This window comes from Stegodyphus dumicola, chromosome 2, assembly GCF_044657685.1.
Source record: "Stegodyphus dumicola isolate Sdum_Otavi_A_Nest chromosome 2, ASM4465768v1".
In the NCBI taxonomy this organism is placed as follows: Eukaryota; Metazoa; Arthropoda; class Arachnida; order Araneae; family Eresidae; genus Stegodyphus; species Stegodyphus dumicola.
This window is the reverse complement of record NC_140769.1, coordinates 152,494,667-152,515,748: the sequence shown is the minus strand read 5'-3', so window position 1 is coordinate 152,515,748 and position 21,082 is coordinate 152,494,667. Positions and strand designations below refer to the sequence as shown.

The 21,082-nt window shown below is 35.5% G+C and overlaps 1 protein-coding gene and 1 long non-coding RNA gene across 3 annotated transcripts; one reads left to right on the top strand and one right to left on the bottom strand.

Annotated features, from left to right (window-relative positions):
- The first annotated feature begins 295 nt into the window (after nt 1-295).
- On the top strand, nt 296-5,468 carry LOC118193407 (actin 403-like). Of its 2 annotated transcripts, none has more exons than XM_035364487.2 (3): nt 296-452; nt 2,205-2,835; nt 4,561-5,468. In XM_035364487.2, the coding sequence occupies exons 2-3, from the start codon at nt 2,223-2,225 to the stop codon at nt 5,076-5,078; spliced, it is 1,131 nt and encodes a 376-aa protein (XP_035220378.2). In that variant the 5' UTR covers nt 296-452; nt 2,205-2,222; the 3' UTR covers nt 5,079-5,468. The 2 variants fall into 2 exon arrangements, with proteins under 2 accessions (XP_035220378.2, XP_085667410.1); XM_085811284.1 differs by lacking the exon at nt 296-452 and adding an exon at nt 493-510.
- Nucleotides 5,469-11,080: 5,612 nt separating this feature from the next.
- On the bottom strand, nt 11,081-21,082 carry LOC146998612 (uncharacterized). The gene is made up of 2 exons (XR_015039617.1): nt 20,325-21,082; nt 11,081-13,441 (listed from the first exon to the last, which is right to left on the bottom strand). It is a non-coding gene; the product is annotated as an uncharacterized LOC146998612 (long non-coding RNA).

Genomic DNA, 21,082 nt, shown 5'->3' with positions numbered 1-21,082 from the left:
GTATAAAAAAATTTCTCGACGACAGAGTTCAATTGCATTTACTACACCTATCGTTTCTATAGTTTCGCCAAGATGGCGATAAAGATACTTATCGAGATGAGCAATCATATTTCCGTTTTTGAATCTCTCTACCGTCGATCTCCGTTCCAGACGCGCGATTCCGGGTCAGCTTTGCTGATGCCATATATGGTCACAAAGAGCATATAGGATCTCTCATTGGTTGAGGACCACAGGCGGTTTGTGAATATTGAGAGATTCTAACCAATCATAGCCGACCACCGTAACCGTTGTTGGAAAGGTGGCCAAGGAGTCTTACCATATATGGTCAAGAGCGGGATGCCAAAACTGCCAACGCACACGTGCCATAAAAGCCGGCATCTCAGCTACGTCGCTTGCAGTTTGCGCTTATCCGACTTGTCTAGTAGTACTTTGTGCGGAATAATTTTCGTTGTGTAAGTTCAAATTGTTCATTTATACCTGTTCTTTGGATATAAAATTTCTAGGATTTGGGTGAGCCACGTAAAACCTTTCGTATAAATTTCTGTGCTGGAATTTATTAATTTAAATTGGCATAATTTAAAATTTTTTCAAGTATTTGAATGCATCTCATTTCATGGGCGTGTGCCGCAAAGCGTAGCCATATTCTAGATATTTAAATGCTTTGTATTTAAAAAGGTCAAGATAACTGACTTTTTTAAAATTAAAAATATTCGTACAAATATTAATACTTAACTTAATAAGATTTTGTCCAATAATGGTATTTATCAACTTAGAAATTTGGCTAGTGTATAATATTAGATTTAAAAATTTAATTTTAGAGTTACCTAATGTGTATTATTAAGTCTCAAAAAATTTAATTTCATAATTATGTCATAAGATTTTGATAAATCTGAGTAACCATATTAGATGTTTTGTAATGTTTGTCGTAAACAAGACTGAATATTAAGCTTATATTAAACAAGACTGAATATTAAGCTTAGTTTTTGAAGCCTTGGCTTAGTTTTTGAAGAATATTAAGCTTATAGTAAACAAGACTGAATATTAAGCTTAGTTTTTGAAGCCTTGTGTAACTTGAAAATATGAAAATGTATTCAATTTGCAAGTAGTTTCGAATTAGATCAGGTAGAAGATGAAGAATTTGTTTGAAACGCATAGTATTGTTAAGTACTTTTAGAAAGCAGGAGATTGTGGAAGTTTTGACGTGACGTTAAAAGGTTGCTTAAGCGGGAAGTTTTGACGTGACGTTAAAAGGTTGCTTAAGCGGGAAGTTTTGACGTGACGTTAAAAGGTTGCTTAAGCGGGAAGTTTTGATGTGACGTTAAAAGGTTGCTTAAGCGAACAAGTGTGTGAATGCTCGTTGGATAAAAGCCAAGTATTGTGAAAAGTAATGGCCTTTCATATATATATCTGTTAATAGTAATTTTCCCCTACCTGAAGTGCGTAAGTAAAACAAAAGTTTACTTCATACTTGTGTAATGCTTTCTTTAAAAAAAGTTCTTGGAAGGGCGTAAATTCGGATATAAAGCAATATTAGTTGAAGACATAATTTTCTGTCGAAAGCTAAAATGTTCGGAACTTTTCTCATATTTTCTGTGTGTGTTCACAAATTATTTTATCAGTTTGCCTGTTGGAAAGTTTTTAATAAATCTGTTAATTTTTTTTAATTTGACCAAGTAGCTAAGAAATTTAATGTCGTACTAGTTAATTTGCGTTCCTATCTTAATAAACTGAATAATTAATGTAACATTTTAGCAAATTAAATGCATGTCAAGTTGTACTAAAGTGTTTGTGCTATCGCGTTAGTTTACGAATTGTAGAAGAAAATTTTATTTGAAATTGCTAATGTACGAAATGTAGTGTATCTAAAACTAATGCTGGGAGAGCTTTCATCTGTTACGTGGTGGCTGTGTTATTTTTTGCTGTAAAGAGTCTACTGTATTGTAGCGGTGCTGATTCAGTGAATTAAAATATTTGAATGGTGTTTGAATAATATTGCAATCTGAAATGATTTAGCACTTCTCAGTTCTGTGTTCTAACCTCTAATAAGTGAAAAGAAAATTGCTAGTTAGTTTACGCTAATAGCTTCTCATTTACGTTACTTTTTTTAAAACATAACGAATCTCATTCTAGGCCAATGCTACTTGTTTTTAATGTTCTTTTTATAGCTCTTATTGTAGTGTATTGATTTACAAATTCTTCTACAGGCACTCTAATAAACAATCATGTGTGACGACGACGTTGCTGCTCTTGTTGTAGATAATGGATCTGGTATGTGTAAGGCAGGTTTTGCTGGTGATGATGCTCCCAGGGCTGTCTTCCCCTCAATTGTTGGACGGCCTCGTCACCAGGGTGTCATGGTAGGCATGGGTCAGAAAGATAGCTATGTTGGAGATGAAGCTCAAAGCAAAAGAGGTATCTTGACACTAAAGTATCCTATTGAGCATGGTATTGTCACCAACTGGGATGATATGGAAAAAATATGGCATCATACTTTCTACAATGAACTTCGAGTGGCACCAGAAGAACATCCAGTCCTCCTTACTGAAGCCCCCTTGAATCCCAAAGCCAACAGGGAAAAGATGACACAGATTATGTTCGAGACCTTCAACACTCCAGCTATGTATGTAGCCATCCAGGCAGTATTGTCCCTATATGCATCTGGTAGGACCACAGGTATTGTTCTGGATTCGGGAGATGGTGTCTCTCACACTGTACCTATCTATGAAGGGTATGCTCTTCCCCATGCCATCCTTCGTCTTGATCTTGCTGGCAGAGATTTGACAGATTACCTCATGAAGATTCTCACAGAGAGAGGCTATTCTTTCACTACCACAGGTAAGTTATCTTTTAACTTAATTTTGAACTCAAATATTTAAATTAAATGTGTAGGCCTTGTACTTTTCTATATTATTAAAGAAATCTGTGATGAACTTTATGAATATAATTTTACAAAACTTTTTTTTAAGTTCTGTAAAAGCATGTCTCATTCTGTGATAGACTAAGTGCATTTAGTGATATTCCTTGGTCAGTTTCGTATGGTAATGAAAATGCAAAGAATCTATTAAATAGTTCATATAGAATAAAGGAATGCTGCAGGTTTTGAAAATATCATTACATTAATCTTTGAAATACTGCATTGAAGTAAACATGCATTGAAAACAAAGTACAATTAAATTATACTGAGTGCTTGATATTGATGATCTCTTGGTTAAAGAAGTTCGAAATACTTTAACAAGATAATGGTAGTTATGTTTGTAATATGTAAATTTTCAAAACTGCAGGATGTTATGAATGGTACTTTTTCAGTTTACAGGACCAGATTGAGGAAGGTACTGTATGAACACACACATACATAAACATATTTCTGTATCTGGTCTTGATAGCAGAAGTACCATGTTAACTAAATCCTCATGAATCATATTAGCCTTCATTTTCTTGAGCAACAAGTAAAATTGAAATGCAGTTAACTATTTATTGCTTTGGAAATCTGAATGTTTGTATTGAAATACTTGACAGAATACTGAAATAGCTTGTGTTAATTTTGTACTTAAATAGCTTGTGGTTTTTTCTTAATAAAAGCCATATGAATGTTAAATTTCTGGTAGAATGCAAGTGTTGAGTTTGACAGACAAATATAGCATGTGCATTAGAACTTTATTATTTATTTTAAATGAACTTGAAGGAAGTAGCCCACAGTGGCCTAGTGGTAAAGTTACTGAGTACTGGTAGTTAGATCTAAGTTCAAGTCCCAGTGAATGACATCGGGGTTTTCATGGTTTCTCCGTATGTAATGTGGATACAAGTCGGTTTTTAAGAAATTTCTGTTAGCATCTTCTCCCTTAATAGATGACTAAAATTTAGCATTAAAAACTTAGGTATATGTCAAATTGATTAAAATTTAGCATTAAAAACTGTTAGGTATGTGTCAAATTATCTGTATACCAGTTTTTTTAAGATGCTGTCCTTTTGTGTTAAAATCTCAACTCCATTTTTGGCTGAAAAGACTAATTTGTCATTAAAAAGTATAGTTTTATTAGGAATTTGAGACTTGTAGGATTTGAATTTTTATAAGCAAGAATTTCGTGCCATTCATTTACTGTGGATATATTTTACCTTCATTGTTAAAATGTATATAAAAAAGCTAAAAGATTTTTGAAGGGATTATATCCTGTTGTGCAGCCAGCCATCGTCTGGCTTTTAAATGTGCTTACCCAGGTACCTCGCGACAAACGTCCGTTATCCTAGAGAAACATTAAATTTTAAAACCAGTACAGAATTATCACCCTCATTATTCAGAGTGGCAACATTGATATATCTGTAACAATGGCTAATCGCTTCAAGGTGCACTGGCTCTTGTGTAAATGCACCTTATTTCGTAACCCTGGGTCTATTAACTTGCGTGCAGTGCAAACAAGACTAACACTGTTCCTTTTATTATATGTAGAGGTTTAAGGTATAATTTCTAAGAATTAGCTCATTAAAATAGCTATAGTTTAGGAAGTAAAATGTATTGCTTATTTCTGTGTTTTTATTAATTTCTTAATTTTTTTTCCCCTTTAGCTGAAAGAGAAATTGTCAGAGATATCAAAGAGAAGTTATGCTATGTTGCTTTAGACTTCGAACAAGAAATGGCCACTGCTGCATCTTCTTCCTCTCTAGAAAAGTCGTACGAGCTTCCTGATGGTCAGGTAATTACAATTGGTAATGAAAGATTCCGTTGTCCTGAAGCTCTCTTCCAGCCATCCTTCTTAGGAATGGAATCTTGTGGTATTCATGAAACTACATACAATTCTATTATGAAATGTGATGTCGACATTCGTAAGGACTTGTATGCCAACACTGTATTATCTGGAGGAACCACTATGTATCCAGGTATTGCCGATCGTATGCAGAAAGAAATCACAGCCTTAGCTCCTAGTACCATGAAGATCAAAATCATTGCCCCACCTGAGAGGAAATACTCAGTCTGGATCGGAGGTTCCATCTTGGCTTCCTTGTCCACCTTCCAGCAGATGTGGATCTCAAAACAGGAATATGATGAATCTGGTCCAAGTATTGTCCACCGTAAATGCTTTTAAATAAAATAATTTTAAAAAGAAACAGCTGCACAAAAACTACTAGGATTTGATTATTTAAGAGGAAGATCCTTGAAGAAAGAGCTAAATTATGCTATGTACCATCAAGAACAGTTTTTCATGTTCTTTTTTCCTCCCCAAAGAAAATTTTAGTTACTGACTTTGCCCCCCCCTCCTTGCATGTAAAGACTGCTGCAACAAGAGGTATTAAATATGTACATTTGAAGCTGTCCAAGTGAAGATTGCGGAGAACCAAATTGTCAGTGGCTACTGTTTTTCCTTAGTGTTGCACGAAGGACTTTTGAATTACTTACTGCTGTACCAGTCTTTTGTCTTAGATGTATTTATAAATTGTGTTGTATACTAAGTGAAAAATAACAGGAGTTTTGTTTATATCTTGACTTATTTCTTTATGCTTCTATATTTTTTAGTTAGCTATAGTATGGAAAAAAATTTAATGTAAATTGCCATTATTTTTGAAAATTTAAAAGTAACACATGGCATGTTCTCATTAATCAGAGTGAACATGCTTAGATAAAATGATTCGTTCTCTATAAAATTTTGGGAAAGTTAACTGAGATGAATTTTTGAGCTGCATAATCTAGCCAGATATAGCTTTCATCTTGGAATTATTCACGATTGGATATGGGGCGTGTAAACGGGAAATGCTTGGGAGAAGGAAGTTTGCAAGTAAATTAATGTTCAAGTTTTAGGTAATTTTAAAGCTCAAAAAGCAAGGTAGGTATGGTTTCTAGAGATTATGGCTATTTTAAGTTAGGAAGATGTTGAAAGGCTTGCAAGAAATCTGACTAATTGTTCTCTCAGTGTTGGGCATATTGAAGACGGTTTGCCTTCAAGTTGAGAGAAACTGTTCCTCTTTTGAGTATGCAATGATTAACATTTACGTAGAAAGTGCATTTGAAAGACTACTAATTTCTGGCAGCAGATTTTTAAGTGCTTACGTAATGGTATATGCAGGGTAATAGGGTGATGTCCTATATTGAACTACATCATTCCCACCCCCCCCTTTCTCAGATTTCTTGATAGAAGAGAGAGAGCTCTTGTGTTATAGTTGTAGAGTAGTATGAATATTAAATGGTAATTGCTACTGCAAAAACTTCCTTTAGAATTGCCAGAATTTCTTTGAAAGAATACCATTAAATACATGTTTGTGTCACTGAAGATAAGGAAGCAGGAAGTGATTGCATAATATTTTAAGGAACGACAAATTGTCATAAAAACCAATTAATGTGGATAATCTGAGTTTCAATGAATGGTTGTCTTTATTATGCAATAATAGGCAGCCTAATATAGACTTAGGTCAGATTGGTAAATCATAATGGATTTTTACAGGTTCATTTCAACAATACATCCAATACAGTGTGTTTGTGCATTTTGATTTTATTAACTAGTCATCTGGCACAATTCAGGTTCAAGGTTTTGTGCCATTTAAAGTCAACCAACCATAATGGATTTTATGGCTTTCAAATTTTGGATTATTAGTAATTTATGTTTTTTGCATTAGTAAAAATGTTATTGAAATATCAAAAACAGTAGTATCGGTAGATCTACTGACTACACTTGATTCTTTACTTCAGATATTTTTTCCACTTCAGTTTTAGTTAAAAGAGCAAAAATTTGATAATTAAAAAATCTTCATTAAAGTGAACCAGTTATCTTTTTTAAAAATGTTAAGCATATTGGATAATCTTCGAATATTCATCTGTAATACATATACTGCATATCCAAATGGTGATGTAACTCGAGAGAGCTGATCTGCGTTTTTTTTTAATCTGTGAGACGAGTAAGTCTTGCTATGTTTGATATGAATGGGAAAGTTAACATACTTCAGTATAACCACTTGTGCTAAAAGACTTGCCACGCACGTGGAGATGCTTTTGTCTCAAACCACGAGCGACGTGAACGCCACGTCGATGGGCATTTATTGCAAAAATGAAAATAGTGTGGTGCACACGTCGCCTGACAAGATTGTTTATTTCTCAAGTTACAGCTCTAATTTGCATTCTTACTGAGGCAACCTTTTCCTTAGGCAGATAACCCTTGCATATTTCAGAATAACCAAAGTAAATGAACATGGATAAGACTGTTTCTGAGGTTACCATAATTTATGCACCATTTTTGCTCATGTCTCATCACTTTTGATAATTTTCCTCTAATCCTGCCTTCATCTCGTATAGTTTTATAATTGCACACTTACAAAAATGCAGGCAAGTTTCATTTTGTATCCAAATGCTAGCTAACATGCCAATTGTATTAATTTGGATACTGTAACATGATTCAACTGCATTATTAAAAAATACTATGTATAATTGAAGTAACGGTTTTAGGTGGCCCAGGGGAACATAAGATTTGACATAATTTATTATCAAGAAGAATGTAATGTATCCAAATCCATAAAACTGGTCTTGAAACTATTAGCTTTTGATATGTTGGGGGAGTCCTGCATCATTGGCCAGGCTGATGGTAGTATGCTGAGTAGTGTTTATAAAATTATATATGGTTAATTTTGGAAGTTTCCTAGCTCATTCTGGAAAGGTATGTTCTGGAAAAGTACTCTCCTGTTTCTCATCTTTTGCCAGAATACTTTTTTTCAGCCCATAATTGCAAAAAGCCAAACTTCCATGAAAATTTCATTAATTTTAAACACGATTCCACTTCACATATCTCAAGTACAATTGAAATTATGTAACCTGCAATAAAAATATCTGCACAAAATTTGAGAAGTGTCAGAGAGAACAATTATTTGCTATACAGTACTAAATTTGAGATGTTGAAGGATGACTATTTTCCTAAGTATTGTGCCATATGCTCAAAACAGTTGGGGCATATGATTAGAAAGAAACAAGTAGTAATTTAATTGATACTTGTTGTAAATGCACAATTTGTGCATATTGTACAAAGGAACCTCTTGGATACAAATGGGTATGATTTCCCTTGACTGAAAGCAATGTAGCATGCCTAAGGGGCATGAAATCGGTGAGGGAAGGGGTTATTCTCACTACTCTAGAAGAGCTTTTAAATCGCTGAATTGTTTTCGAAGGTGACAAGAGACTAGCAGCGTTTTTCCTTAGTATATCGGAACACGTTTTATTGGGAAGATGGTGGCAAATCAATTTGAAGGTTTCCTTTGTCAAAAAGGAAATTCTTCACTATTTGAGCACAAATTAGCCTGCCTTATATCCATTAGAAGGAATTCCTTCCCAAAAAGCTGCAGTGTATAGGGCAGTAGGTCTGAGGATCTCGTGCATACATTGCCGTTCTCGTATCTTAACATTTATCCATTCGTGATGCGTTCTCGTATCTTAACATTTATCCATTCGTGATGATGTGTAGGTCAGTGAAGCCAATCTACCCAGACCATCAGTCCACCATTACCAAACTGAACATTTTTGTGCACAAATGCAGGAGTATTTACCAGTTCTCTCCAGATGAGAATCTGCCTATTATCAGGTTGTATACTAAAAGTGAGATTCGTCCATGAAGAATGCGTTGCACTCATCTTGTTTCCATCCAAGGGCAGCATGGTCATTTTGTGTCAACAAAATGGAAATTGTAGGTCTACGAGCAAACAAAACCCACATGGAGACTTAGTTTCGAACAGTTTGAATTGAAACTGGTACGAATAGCCCTTTTAAGGGGCTCAAAGTGGTTTTCATAGTGCAGTTTCTTATGTTGTTAAATACCGATCCCCATTTTGTGTTGCTGCAGGCATACGACCTTGCTCCAGTCTTTGGTGAGCATTTTCATTTTCCAAAAACTCAGTCTATAGTCTGGAAATGATACCTTGAGAAACATCTAATGCTTCTACTATAATGTATATTGTGCTTGACCTGCTTATAAAGGACCGATAGCCATCTAGGCTTCAGTTTGATGTTCCTGAAACTAAATGCATGTCAATTTTTTTAATTTCATATTACAAAAGGAATGTTGCAGGTTGCATTTCTCTCCTCTAAATTTTGACATGACAAATGCAACTTTGTAAATGTTACAATTTTTCTTAATAACCTTTTCTATTTCATTTTTGTAAAAAATGTATTTTCTTCCACCTTTCAGAAAGAATGCGTTTGTGGTGTTACAGTAGCATCCTCAACACTTATTTGAGAGGTCCAGGCGCGTATTGGACATTTTTTGCTTCAAAATAACCTAATGCTCACTTGACTGACCTATAGTTAGCCAACAAAAATTACTCATGGCAAGAAGCATAAGTGTACACCTGCAATTGGTTACAGTGCAATTAAGCTCAGTTCTGCACTCTGTTTTGATGGAGAGCACTTAAAGGGATGGGTCCGGTCCAAGGGTCTCCCACCCCTCATCTGTCTAGAGGACTTTCAACTTGCCCCATATTTAGAGTGCCCCATGTTGCGCGGACACTATACATTTACAAACATCATCTTCGGGATTTGAACCTAAGCCCTTTGGCATGGCAGTGACGCTAACCACTGGTTGAGCTGCTGTAATTACTTTAAAAGCAGCAACCTAACTAAAAGGTGGTGGATGATAATTCATAACCACCGGGTTTGGTGATTGTGTTCCCTAATCCCCAGTTGCCCTTTAAAAAGGGGAAGAATATAAGGTGTTTTCTCCTTCATGGTGTAATGATAGGAGACTCAGCATGTATTTGGTCTAGGGTTCAAGGGCATTGCATATTTTTCATGTCTTCTGCTTAAAAAATCCTAATGACTCCCAGAAAAGTGTCAATTATATGGTTATTTCATACTAAACTCACAATATCCTAATTGTTTTGGGCAGTGTATTTTTATTCGATGTTTTTATGTGGTGGCTACATCGAGATGTAAATATGTCATCTACCATATGGATTTTTTTTTTTTTTTTTTTTTTTTTTTAGTCTCGGACACCACAGCTATGAAGTATTTATGCACTGTAGTCTGCTAAAATGATTTCATCTTTTCGTTAGATTTGAATTATTCTGAACTGGCAGCATATGAAGTAAAGAGTGACATGATATTCAATAATGATTTTTATGATTGAGGTACACATATGGAGTGACATAATAAGGAAATCTGGGTTGATACACTAATTTCAGAATGAGTAAGAAGACAACATTATTTATTTTTTAAATTGTTACTATGCTGACTTGGAAAATAAAATGAAAGTAAAGAACTAACACCATGACGAGCTGTAACTGAATGCTAAAACTCATGAGCAAGCTGAAAGTTGAACTCGTGCGAAGTTCTACTTGTGCAAGTGCTTTAGATTCTAATTCAGATATCTCAAAAATCCCTAGAGTTAAAATTAAAATTCTCCAAGATGGAAAATATGACATATCTTATTATTTTTAATTGTAAAGTAACTGACGAAGAAATCTGAGCTCCAACAGCAGTGTACTTCTTTCAAAGTTCTTCATTTGACGATGAAAATGTAAGTGCACTTATTTGAATAACCTTGGCTGGTGTATTCTAAAATTAAGATGGAATTTATTGTAAATATTGTGTAATATTCATCAATGGATACAGGCTAATCAAATTTCGGGACAATTTCTAAAGTTTAAGTGAGATAAAAAAAAAAAAAAATGTACAGAATCTGTACGTTCACTCCCTCAGTTTGGCAGTTTCTGATACATGTCATATTATAGACATTCGTAATTGCGACAGAGTGCTACAAAATAAACAGATTCATTGAAAGCAATTTGCCCTGCCTGTTCTAAATAAGGAATCTGGGTTGATACACTAATCTAATAAGATAACAACACAAATAACAAATAAAAAAGAAGGATAAAAACACAAAGTTTATGGTTATGGTGAAGCTACTACAACCTTTATATCATGTCGTAGGAATCATCCATCATCTGCAGCTTATATTCTCTTGAGTTCAATGAAATGCTCTGCTTTTGAGATTGCATTGTTTTAAGTTGCAAAAATATTTTAATATACATTGCCATTAAATTGGATTTTAACAGTCAAAATCAATAAATGTCACTGAAACAATTCAACTATGTGATGATATTTTTAAAAAACCACAAGAAATTCAGTACAATTTTATTCAGTCAATCACAGATATGAAGCAAATAAATGAATAATTTGAAATTGCTCATCTGGGACAAGTAAGTAAATATGTCATTTTAATACAATAAACTGAATCTGCCAAATCTTAATTTCAGATATAATTTTTAATCAAGTCTTGGATTATGTGATCTTGCACTCAGAATGACATTTTATTAAATATAAAGAAATATATTTTTTTTTAATATTTAAATTTTCCAAAAAAATAAGTTCCTACTCTGAATTGAATATAAAAGAAAAGCTAAAAATATGTTTAAACATATATTTGTCTGATTTGTGGTATAGTAATATTGGTATTTTAAATACTGATTGTGAACTTTGGTAAAGAAAACTGTAATAAAAACACTTATCTCCAATAGATTCTTTAGAGGTTTGTAAATAGACTTTTTGTAATATTACAAACTTTTGAAAATAACATTACCAGAGGCCCGCGCCAAGCCTAATCGGCAGCATCGTGCAAATTTCTAACGAGCGCCTTTATGCAGTTACGCCTTTTGTCTCTGGTTAACATTTAAAATTAAGCATTATGAACATGATAATATGAAAAAAAAAATAATTATATCTTTTGTCTAAATATGCAAACATTTAGTGCTTTGTTAAAACCCACACTCAAACATATTTATTGAAGAATTATACATACATTTATGTTATAAAAAGCCGCCCATTCGGTATAGTGGTTAGCGGTGCTGAAGGGGCCGGGTTCGAATCTCGGAGAAGGCATGGATGTTTGTAAATGTACAATGTTCGTGCGGAACGGGGGCATTCTAATGCGCGGCGAAAGTCCTCTCGAAAGGTTGTGGTAGAGGGAAGAGAGACGCTCGGACCCGTCCCCCTAGGATGTTCTTCATCAAAATTGGGGGCGAAACTGAGCTAAATCGCACTGTCACCTGTAAGGCTGCTATCACATGTCAGTTTGTTTCGGGAGAACAACTGTTTGGAACAATTTTTCTGCTTTGTCACAACAGCCAATCATCATAGATCGCTTTGGGCTTAACACAGGGAAAACTGGTTTCCCATTACAAACAAGCTGATAGCTGATTGGTTGAAAACGAACAACTTGCAATTTTTTTGAAAAGGATGGGAAAAGTCGCACGTCTTTCTTTCAATAGTAAACCAGGCAGAAAAATTGTCCGAAACAGTTGTTCGTGTGAAGCAAACGCCGTGTGATATGGGCTTAAGGTGCTCAAGGCTGTTGCCAACGGCAGGCGTATCTTGCGCTCCTTTCCGTAGTTTCAGTAACAAGTTATTCGAAAGAAATAATAATTTTTTGAAGTGTATAGAAATGATCACTAAAGTTGACCCTATCATGTCTCTATCTATTAATAAAATTCAAACTAAAAAAATTATGCTTCATTACCTTAAAAATAAAATTCAATATGGAACAATTAGCTTATTAGGGAATAATATAAAGCAAATTATTTTAAGTAAGGTCAAACAGGCAAAGTATTTTTCTTTGTACCCCTGATGCCAGCCATCAAGAGCAGTTATTAATTTGTATGAGGTATCTTAATTTAGAAAGTACAGACATGAGTACTGAAGAAAGGTTTTTAGTATTTTGTGTTTCAACAGATACGACCGATGAATAACAAACAACATTCTTATTAAAGACTTCGAGGAAAATGGTTTAGATAGTAATAATTTAAGCGGCCAAGAATACGACAATGGTTCAAAGCTGAGAGGTTAACAGTTTTCGAGTAATTATGCTCAAATCGTTGATTTTCCAAATTAAAAAATTAACCTAAGTTTAACATAATATGTGACAGTATTTTGTGTTTCAACAGATACGACCGATGAATAACAAACAACATTCTTATTAAAGACTTAGAGGAAAATGGTTTAGATAGTAATAATTTAAGCAGCCAAGAATACGACAATGGTTCAAAGATGAGAGGTTAACAGTTTTCGAGTAAGTATGCTCAAATCGTTGATTTTCCAAATTAAAAAATTAACCTAAGTTTAACATAATATGTGACAGCAGTTACCTTTTTTTTATGTAGAAAAGCAATCACAAAAAAGATAAATGTTGCAACAAATTACTACTACTGCAACAGTAGACACAAAATAAAGATTAAGCAATTGATCGAATGCGTCTTACATACTCATCCGGCATCACGTACTTTCACGTTCAAATAAGACAGATGAAAACATCAGAGATGAATTCCTGTCCTGGTTATAACTTTCTGTCAAGTGATAAGTGACGGAGGACGTGGGCACTGTCCCTTTACCTTAATGGTTAATCAGTAAAGCACCACGTCCGCCATTATCCAGAGCCGCCAATGGGGTTCGCTGCCGTCCAACTGCCCGGGTCCCAGTGTTTGTTGATATCTGAGAAAAATATAAGTACATGGCCATACAGGGGCTTTTTTAACATGCTACTTTTACAATACGTTACGATACTAATGATTCAATTATAATACATTTAAAAACTAATTTTGCAGCATGCACTATATATTACGATACTGATTTATACAATTCATACATTACCAATTATACATTAGAGTACTAATTATGCAATTTCAATACATTATAATACTAATTATGCAGTACACACATAAACTTTACAGTGTATGTTACGATGAATAATAGAAACATTACCAATTATAGAATTATTATACATTACAATACTAATTACATTACCAATTATACAATTATTATACATTACAATATTAATTACATTACCAATTATACAATTATTATACATTACAATACTAATTCAGTGCTACTGCTAGTAATTCTGATAAATATTACACATAGTTATGCAGTAATTCTCAAATGTATTCTCAAGCATGTAAGTACATATTCAGCAATTTTGAACAGTTTGGCACTGATCAAGCCTAAGGCAGAAGATGTGTGCATGACTTTTATTATTATATTCACGCAAATAGATGATTGATAGTGTATTCACTTGCAGGTGTTTTTTTCAAGCACATAATTACATGAACATAGTCAGTGTTACTAAGCTATTTGGCAAAGATCGGTGCCTAACGCAGATAGTTTGTCCATGATTTTTGTTATTTTTTCCACAAGATATTTTTGTTTAATTATAAATTTACAATAGGCTTGTCTATTAAGCTCTGGTAAATGAACGTGATGCTGCTCTGTGAGTGGGCAGTCTGTGAGATAATGATCCGGGCTGCCTATATTACCACAAACACAATTATCTGTTTCTGTAATTCTGAATCTTTCAAAGTACTGTGGAAACGGGCCATGCCCTGAGACAAATCGGACTAACAGTAAATTCCCTATATTGCGTTCAAGATGCACCTTTGGAATAAAATAAGCTGTCCTTCGTTCTGTATTGCTGATATTCCGTTCATTTTGCCATGTGTCAGTTGCTTTCTGCCTGAGTGTTTTTTTTTTGAAGTGTGACATTGGCCAGAGTATATGATACTGCCTTATATTGTGTTCTGTAGGATTTTCAGCCGCTTGCTTTGCTAAAGTATCAGCAAATTCGTTCCATGCATGACCTGCATGCGCTTTGACCCATTTGAGGAAATACTGGCTATCGTAGTTTTCCCTTAGTATCATTTGTATTGCAGTTACAATGGGAGAAGAGTGATCGGGATTATTGATCGCATGTATCGAGGATAAACTGTCAGTAAATATGATAGCTCTATTATGACGCTGTTCTACTAGGTAAGTTAATGCTTCTTTTATAGCCAACATTTCGCTCTGGAAGACAGTATTATTTTCATGCAAGTGCCCTTGCCAAGTATGTAGAATGTTTTGGTTAGCGACTGCAACAAATGCACTTCCTACGCCATTATCAATTTTCGATCCATATGTATATAGGCATACTTTAACTTCTGGATCTGTTGCGTTTTGGTGCAGTATGCGGACTCCAATTCCTTTCTTGGCTGAATATATTTGATCATTAATTAGAGATCCTTCATAATCCGAGGGGTTAAAAATCTCATCTTTGTATTGAGTAATTTGACTTAATTGCTTCAATGTTTGCCTAGCTGCCTCTTCTTCAATTCTAATGTGTAAAGGAAGTAGTCCGGCAAGCACATTTAAGGCATCCGTAGAAGTTGTACGATAGGCCCTAGTAATTAGAAGTGCAAATGGTCTTTGAATCATGTTTAAGTACTTGATTTTCCGACCTTGCATTGGTGATGCCCATACAGCGCATCCATAGGTAATGATTTTTTCAATTACTGTTTGGAAGAGGATTTTCTGAAAATGATGACTGATGCCCCATTTATTGCCTTGAAATTGTTTTAGATAATTGGCTATGGTCACTGCTCTTTGTTTCAGATTGAGCAGGTGCGGAATCCAGGTGAGTTTGGTGTCAAAAATGACTCCCAGATAGCGCAAGGTTTTCACTATTTGTATGCGTTGATTGTTAATGCAAATTCTGGGCTGTCTGGTAAGTGAGCCACCTTTTTTCGGGAAAAGTATAATTTTTGACTTGTTATCAGCTATCTTTAATTTCCTCTCTAGACAAAGTTGATGAAATTTTTCACAGACTTCATTACAATTCCTTTGTATTTCATCGCGACTCTTACCCTTTACTATGAATGCTACATCATCTGCATACGCATGTATGCTTGCATATTCAGGCCAGGATGTTGCTATGATATCATTGAAGGTAACATTCCACAGATGTGGCCCCGCACAGGATCCCTGAGGACAGCCCATAGTTTGTTGGTTTTCCAATATTCCACTATTATGAACAATGATGAGACGTCTGTCAGGGAGATAGTGTGAAAGCACCTTAAAGATGTTGCTGGGGCAGTTAACTGATCTTAATGCTTCCTTTATTGCTGGCCACCATAGCATATCAAACGCGCTTTTTAAGTCAATGCTGACTAGAGTCGTGTGATAGCCATGGTTACAGTTGTCATAGATGACCTTTTGTATATCATTTAATGCATGTAACGTAGAGCATCCTGTGCGAAATCCATATTGGTGTGGATGCAGATAATTTCCAGAGTGTAGATGATGGCAAAGACGATTCATGATCAATTTTTCAAAAATTTTCCCCAGGGATGGTAGCAAGCATATAGGGCGATAGGCCAAAGGGTCTCGAGGATTGCGGTTCTTTTTAAGGAATAATACAACTTGTCCAACTTTGAAGGCCTGTGGAAATGTGCCTGTGTGTAACAGTTTATTAAATAATTTAACAAAGAATGGCAGGCAAGCGCCCACTGCTATTTTCATTATTGCATAATTAATTCCATCAGGGCCTGGGGCCTTCTTTTTTGGTAATTGTCTTAGGACTTGTTTTACCTCCATATTGGTAAAGTGGACGTCGGATGGTGTTGGAGGTGTACTGTTGTTAATTCTCATTTGTGTGTGACTAACTGTATCATCTTCCAGAGAGTCTTGGTATATAACCGAGTTTAAAATACTCTGAAAAGTTGCAGCTGTATGTTGGTTGGAAAGATCAGGAGATGTAATTAGCTGAAATTGAGTAGGTTTAAAGAGTTTTTCTGTAGCTATCTTATGTGGTATGCCATAGACATCAGTAGACTCCGTACAGAATGTTCTCCAAGACTGCAGTCTCGATTGCACAGTTAGCTTTTTATAGGCTGCTCTTTCTCTCTGAAAAATCACAAGTGTATTTGTTTGAATATTGTTCCTTCTTTCTTGCTTGAGGCGACAACGAAGAGCTCTGCATTTCTTTTTTTGAATTTTGCAAATCCTGCGTCCACCAACTGATGTTTTGTATTTTCTTAGCGGTGCGTGTCGGCAACTGTTCATCACAGACATTCTTTAAAATTCTCATTAAGTCATTTGTTAAGTCTTCCATTTTTGCCGAATCATGTGCTTGATCCAGTGATGATTCAAGTAAGGCAATTTTCTCCTTTATGGTCCTTGTAAATGCACGTATTTTATTGTTTGGCAGGTTATAGCGGCGAATGATCATGGTTGTAGTTGGGCTATTAATGTCAAAAGTAATGTATTTGTGATCCGAAAGACTTTCAGTTTCTTCCACTTGCCAGTTTTGAATGTTTTGTGCTATGGAGAATAATGAAATAGTCAAATCCGGCCAGCCCTGTGCATATATGCGATCAAATGTTGGTGGCGCATCAGCAGTATTGTGTAAAACCAGATTGTTGGCAGCAATAAAGTCTTCCATAAGTTGACCTCTGGAGTCTGTCTGTACATAACCCCATCCTGTGTTATGGGCATTGTAATCTCCCACCAGCAAGATGTTTGAAGTCTTGAATCTTTGCAAAAAATCTTGGGAGTGTTGCAACGAGGTACTGATATCTGCGGATGGCGGAGAATACTGTGAAACTAATACTGCAGTAAAGTTTTGCAACTCTAATAGTATGGAAACACTATCTCGTTGAGTGGAAATGATAGTAGGTGCCCAAGCCGGATTACAAGAAACTATTATCGCACGTGGTGGAGAAGATGGATCAATATTTTGATAAACTGTCCACTTTAATGGGAAGCCTATCGCTTTCCCACTTCGTGTGTAAGGTTCCTGTATAAACAGAAGATCAGCTGCTAAGTTGGTAGCAAAGGTAACTAAGTGCGTAGTGGCAAATCGAGCATGTTGTAGGTTGATTTGTATACATTTTAAAGGCTGTTCTCTTTGGAAATGCGCGACATTTATGTGCTGTTGGGATTCTGGACTATTGCTTTCTGTTGTCAGGTGGCTAGGGATGTTACACTCTGGGATGCGGTTAGTATTCTGTACTAAGTCTAAATTTAAATGCTGTTCGTTGGTAGCAGGGACAGTTTGAATCGTAGGCTGGGTGTTGATAATCGAAGTTAGTACCAAATCGTTTATTTGAGTCGCCGCAGTTAATACAGGCTGGCATTTCTGCTTTGCAGTCCTTAACATTGTGTAGTCTTGCGCAGTAGGCGCAGAATGTCTTCTTACTTTGGCACTTATCTTGGAGATGACCGAATTGTTGACACTTAAAGCATCTTTTAATTCCAAGGAATTCTGTAATTGTATGTGCTTGCCAGTCCGTGTAGATTTTTCGAAGTTTGAGTGCTGCTGCAAATCCAGTGGGAGTACACTCGATGACCCATTGCACTCTGTTGGGGCGTCGTTCTTTGAGCCGGAAAAGCGTTTTGTAAAGATTTGCGGAGACTCCTGCAGTAGCACTAAGCTCGGCAATGAGTTCTTCAGGCCTGATCTGCTCAGAGACATTGTGTATGGCGCATCTGGGGCGTCGCTTTTCTCTTCGTTTGACATCAGCTTGTACATCTGCTTTTTGTATATGCTCCTGTAATTTATTTATGTCATCTTGCGTGTTACAAAAAACTTCTATACCTCCTTGTCGAGCCTGCTGTATTTTACTGACAGTAACAGGAATTTTACTCAGAGGAATCTTCTCCTGAAGTTCACGACGTAACTCTCTTGGGTGTTTATTATACTTAGGCTGAATTATCAGACTTGGCTTACTAGAATTACGTAATACTTCCGCAAAAGTCTGTGGTTGAAAAGGTGGCGGGAGCGAAGGCACTCTTGGTTGCTTGTTGCAACTCTGTTGATCGTGAGCCGGATGTTGTTGTGAATGCGTATGGGCAATCTCACAACACAGGAGGGTTGATGTGTTAACTCCTATTTCAGCTTTATCAGCCTTGATTATATTATCAGGGCTTGCGAGAGATAATTTTTGTAGAGCTGCAAGTGATCCTAGCAGCTGCTCCCTTAGATCTGTTGGGAGGAGGTATTTGTTTCCACGATATGTGGTTGAAACTCTTCTTATGTTCTCACAAAGTATGCCCACCTTTTCTTGGTACGCAACGTGTGAATCAAGAAGCACTGAGGGGTCTAATTCACTCTTTTGTAATGCTATGTCACTGTCAGCTGAAAGTACTGTATGTCGTGACATGATATGTTGAGAATGAATTTAATGATCATGCGTAAAGCACTAGAATTAACAGTGCCACTTGCCAGTTAGAACGATGTTAGAGGGAACTGCTTATCAGTAGATTATAACTATAGGAAGTAAATCAATACATAGACCAGTTCGTTGTGTACTGATTGTCAGTTAGATAGCAGTAGACAGTACTGTCAGACAGGTCAGTGCTAAGTACTGGTATAAAATGAAAGTTCAGGTTACAGTTAAAAATTACGCTAAATCTATTTAAGATATAAATAACAGATCTAGAGAGCACTGGTTCTGTTGAGTACAAAGCACACTGTGAACTGTAGAAGGAAGTTGAATGCGCTAAATTACAAATAATACAATCATACAATGTTACTGCTCTGTTTAGTAGTGACAGAATGTCTCTATTATCAGAGGGATGTGACAGAGTTCAGTATGTGTTAAGGATAACAGTAACTTATTAACTTACTGAATATCAGATAGGATCAGCTAGATAAAACAGTTAGATACACTAATTCTGTAACATGAGATTTCATAATGCACAGTAAATAAAAAGGGGACGACACAGCAATTTAAATATCTAGTCAGTGCCTATTATCATAATTATAATATCAATAGCAATTATCACAATTAAGATCAATTAGTCGTTATCACAATTAAAATATCTAATCAGTCCTTGTAAACAATAAATGAATGGTTCTACAGTATGTCTAATTTACCCATCAAGTAGACCCTGCACGGTAATTGGGTTGTTGCACTTATATAATGATGTACAATCAGCACAGTGAGTAATTAAGTTGCAAAAAATATCCCAATTAGCACTTCATATTAACAGTCAGCTCGGAAAGTCTAATTAGCAATTTGGTGTAAACATCAAATTAACATAGCAATCACTTAATTAGCACAGGAATTTGACATTGAAGTTAATTAAACACAGTTAAGGCATTCCATGACATTCAATTTGAACAATAAACAACCAATCAACACCCTTTTAGCCAGGTAGTTAGAGATTGGTACTTAAATAATGTAATTAATTAACACAATTTGCTGCTTGTCTAGATAATCTAGTAAATTTAATTAGGAAGACCAATCAATTTCCGTTCAGCACAGTGGTTAGAGGCAAACACAATAATTAAGACATCCAATTAACAGTAATGGTATATATCAGTAAATCTAATTAAGATAACCAATCACTGTCCGAATATCGCGGCGATAGGAATAAGGCACAGTTGCGAATTTAATTAAATAGCACTTTAAGAGTAATCCAATTAACACTGTAATTATTCAAACAACTCAGTTAAGGGTAATTTAGTATATCAGAACCAATTGACACATATGGTAATTGGGTAAGAAGTGACAAGAGCGTGCCGATCAAGTAATGGATTAATTAATAACAAAATGCCTACCTTGTCTGCAGTATTTCATTTGTTCTTGATAAAGGCATTAATCTAGGTAATTCAGAGGGAAACACACACTTTAACACTATTACACTGTGAAGATTGAAATCATTAGTGAGGAACACTAATTAGAACTGGTAGAATCTATTGAAGAACGTTAATCTGAAATCACTAGTGAGGGACGCTATTTAGCACTGTCAGAAACTATTGAAGAACACTAATTGAAATCACTAATGAGGAACTCCGATTGTAATCACTAATGAAGAACTCCAATTGAAATCACTAATGAAGAACTCCAATTGAAATCACTAATGAAGAACTCTATTTGAAATCATTAATGAAGAATTCCAATTGATAAGCACTAATTAACACTATTTGAAACTATTGAAGAGAACTGATTGAAGTCACTGTTGAAGAATACTAATTTGTGTACTCATGACACGGGCTTGTAGTAATTAGGAAACTTGGTTAGATGACACAGCTCCAGGTCCGGTGGCGGTATTAGCAGATAAGCTGTTTCCAGACTTCCACTGTCGACCATATATTCTACTTTTGTACTAGTGTCGTTTACCTTGGTTGCTAACCTTCTCTGTACTATCTATAAGCAGCCGCGGTAAGCGAATTGACACTTGGCCGCTATTTTCTCTGCTCTTCTTCTGTATAATGAGTTTCTGCAGAAATCGTTCAAATATTGTCACTGTGTAATCCAAGAGATGGACATAAATCAGATAAACACTGTACGTAAACACAGTCGCGCGAAGGTGAAA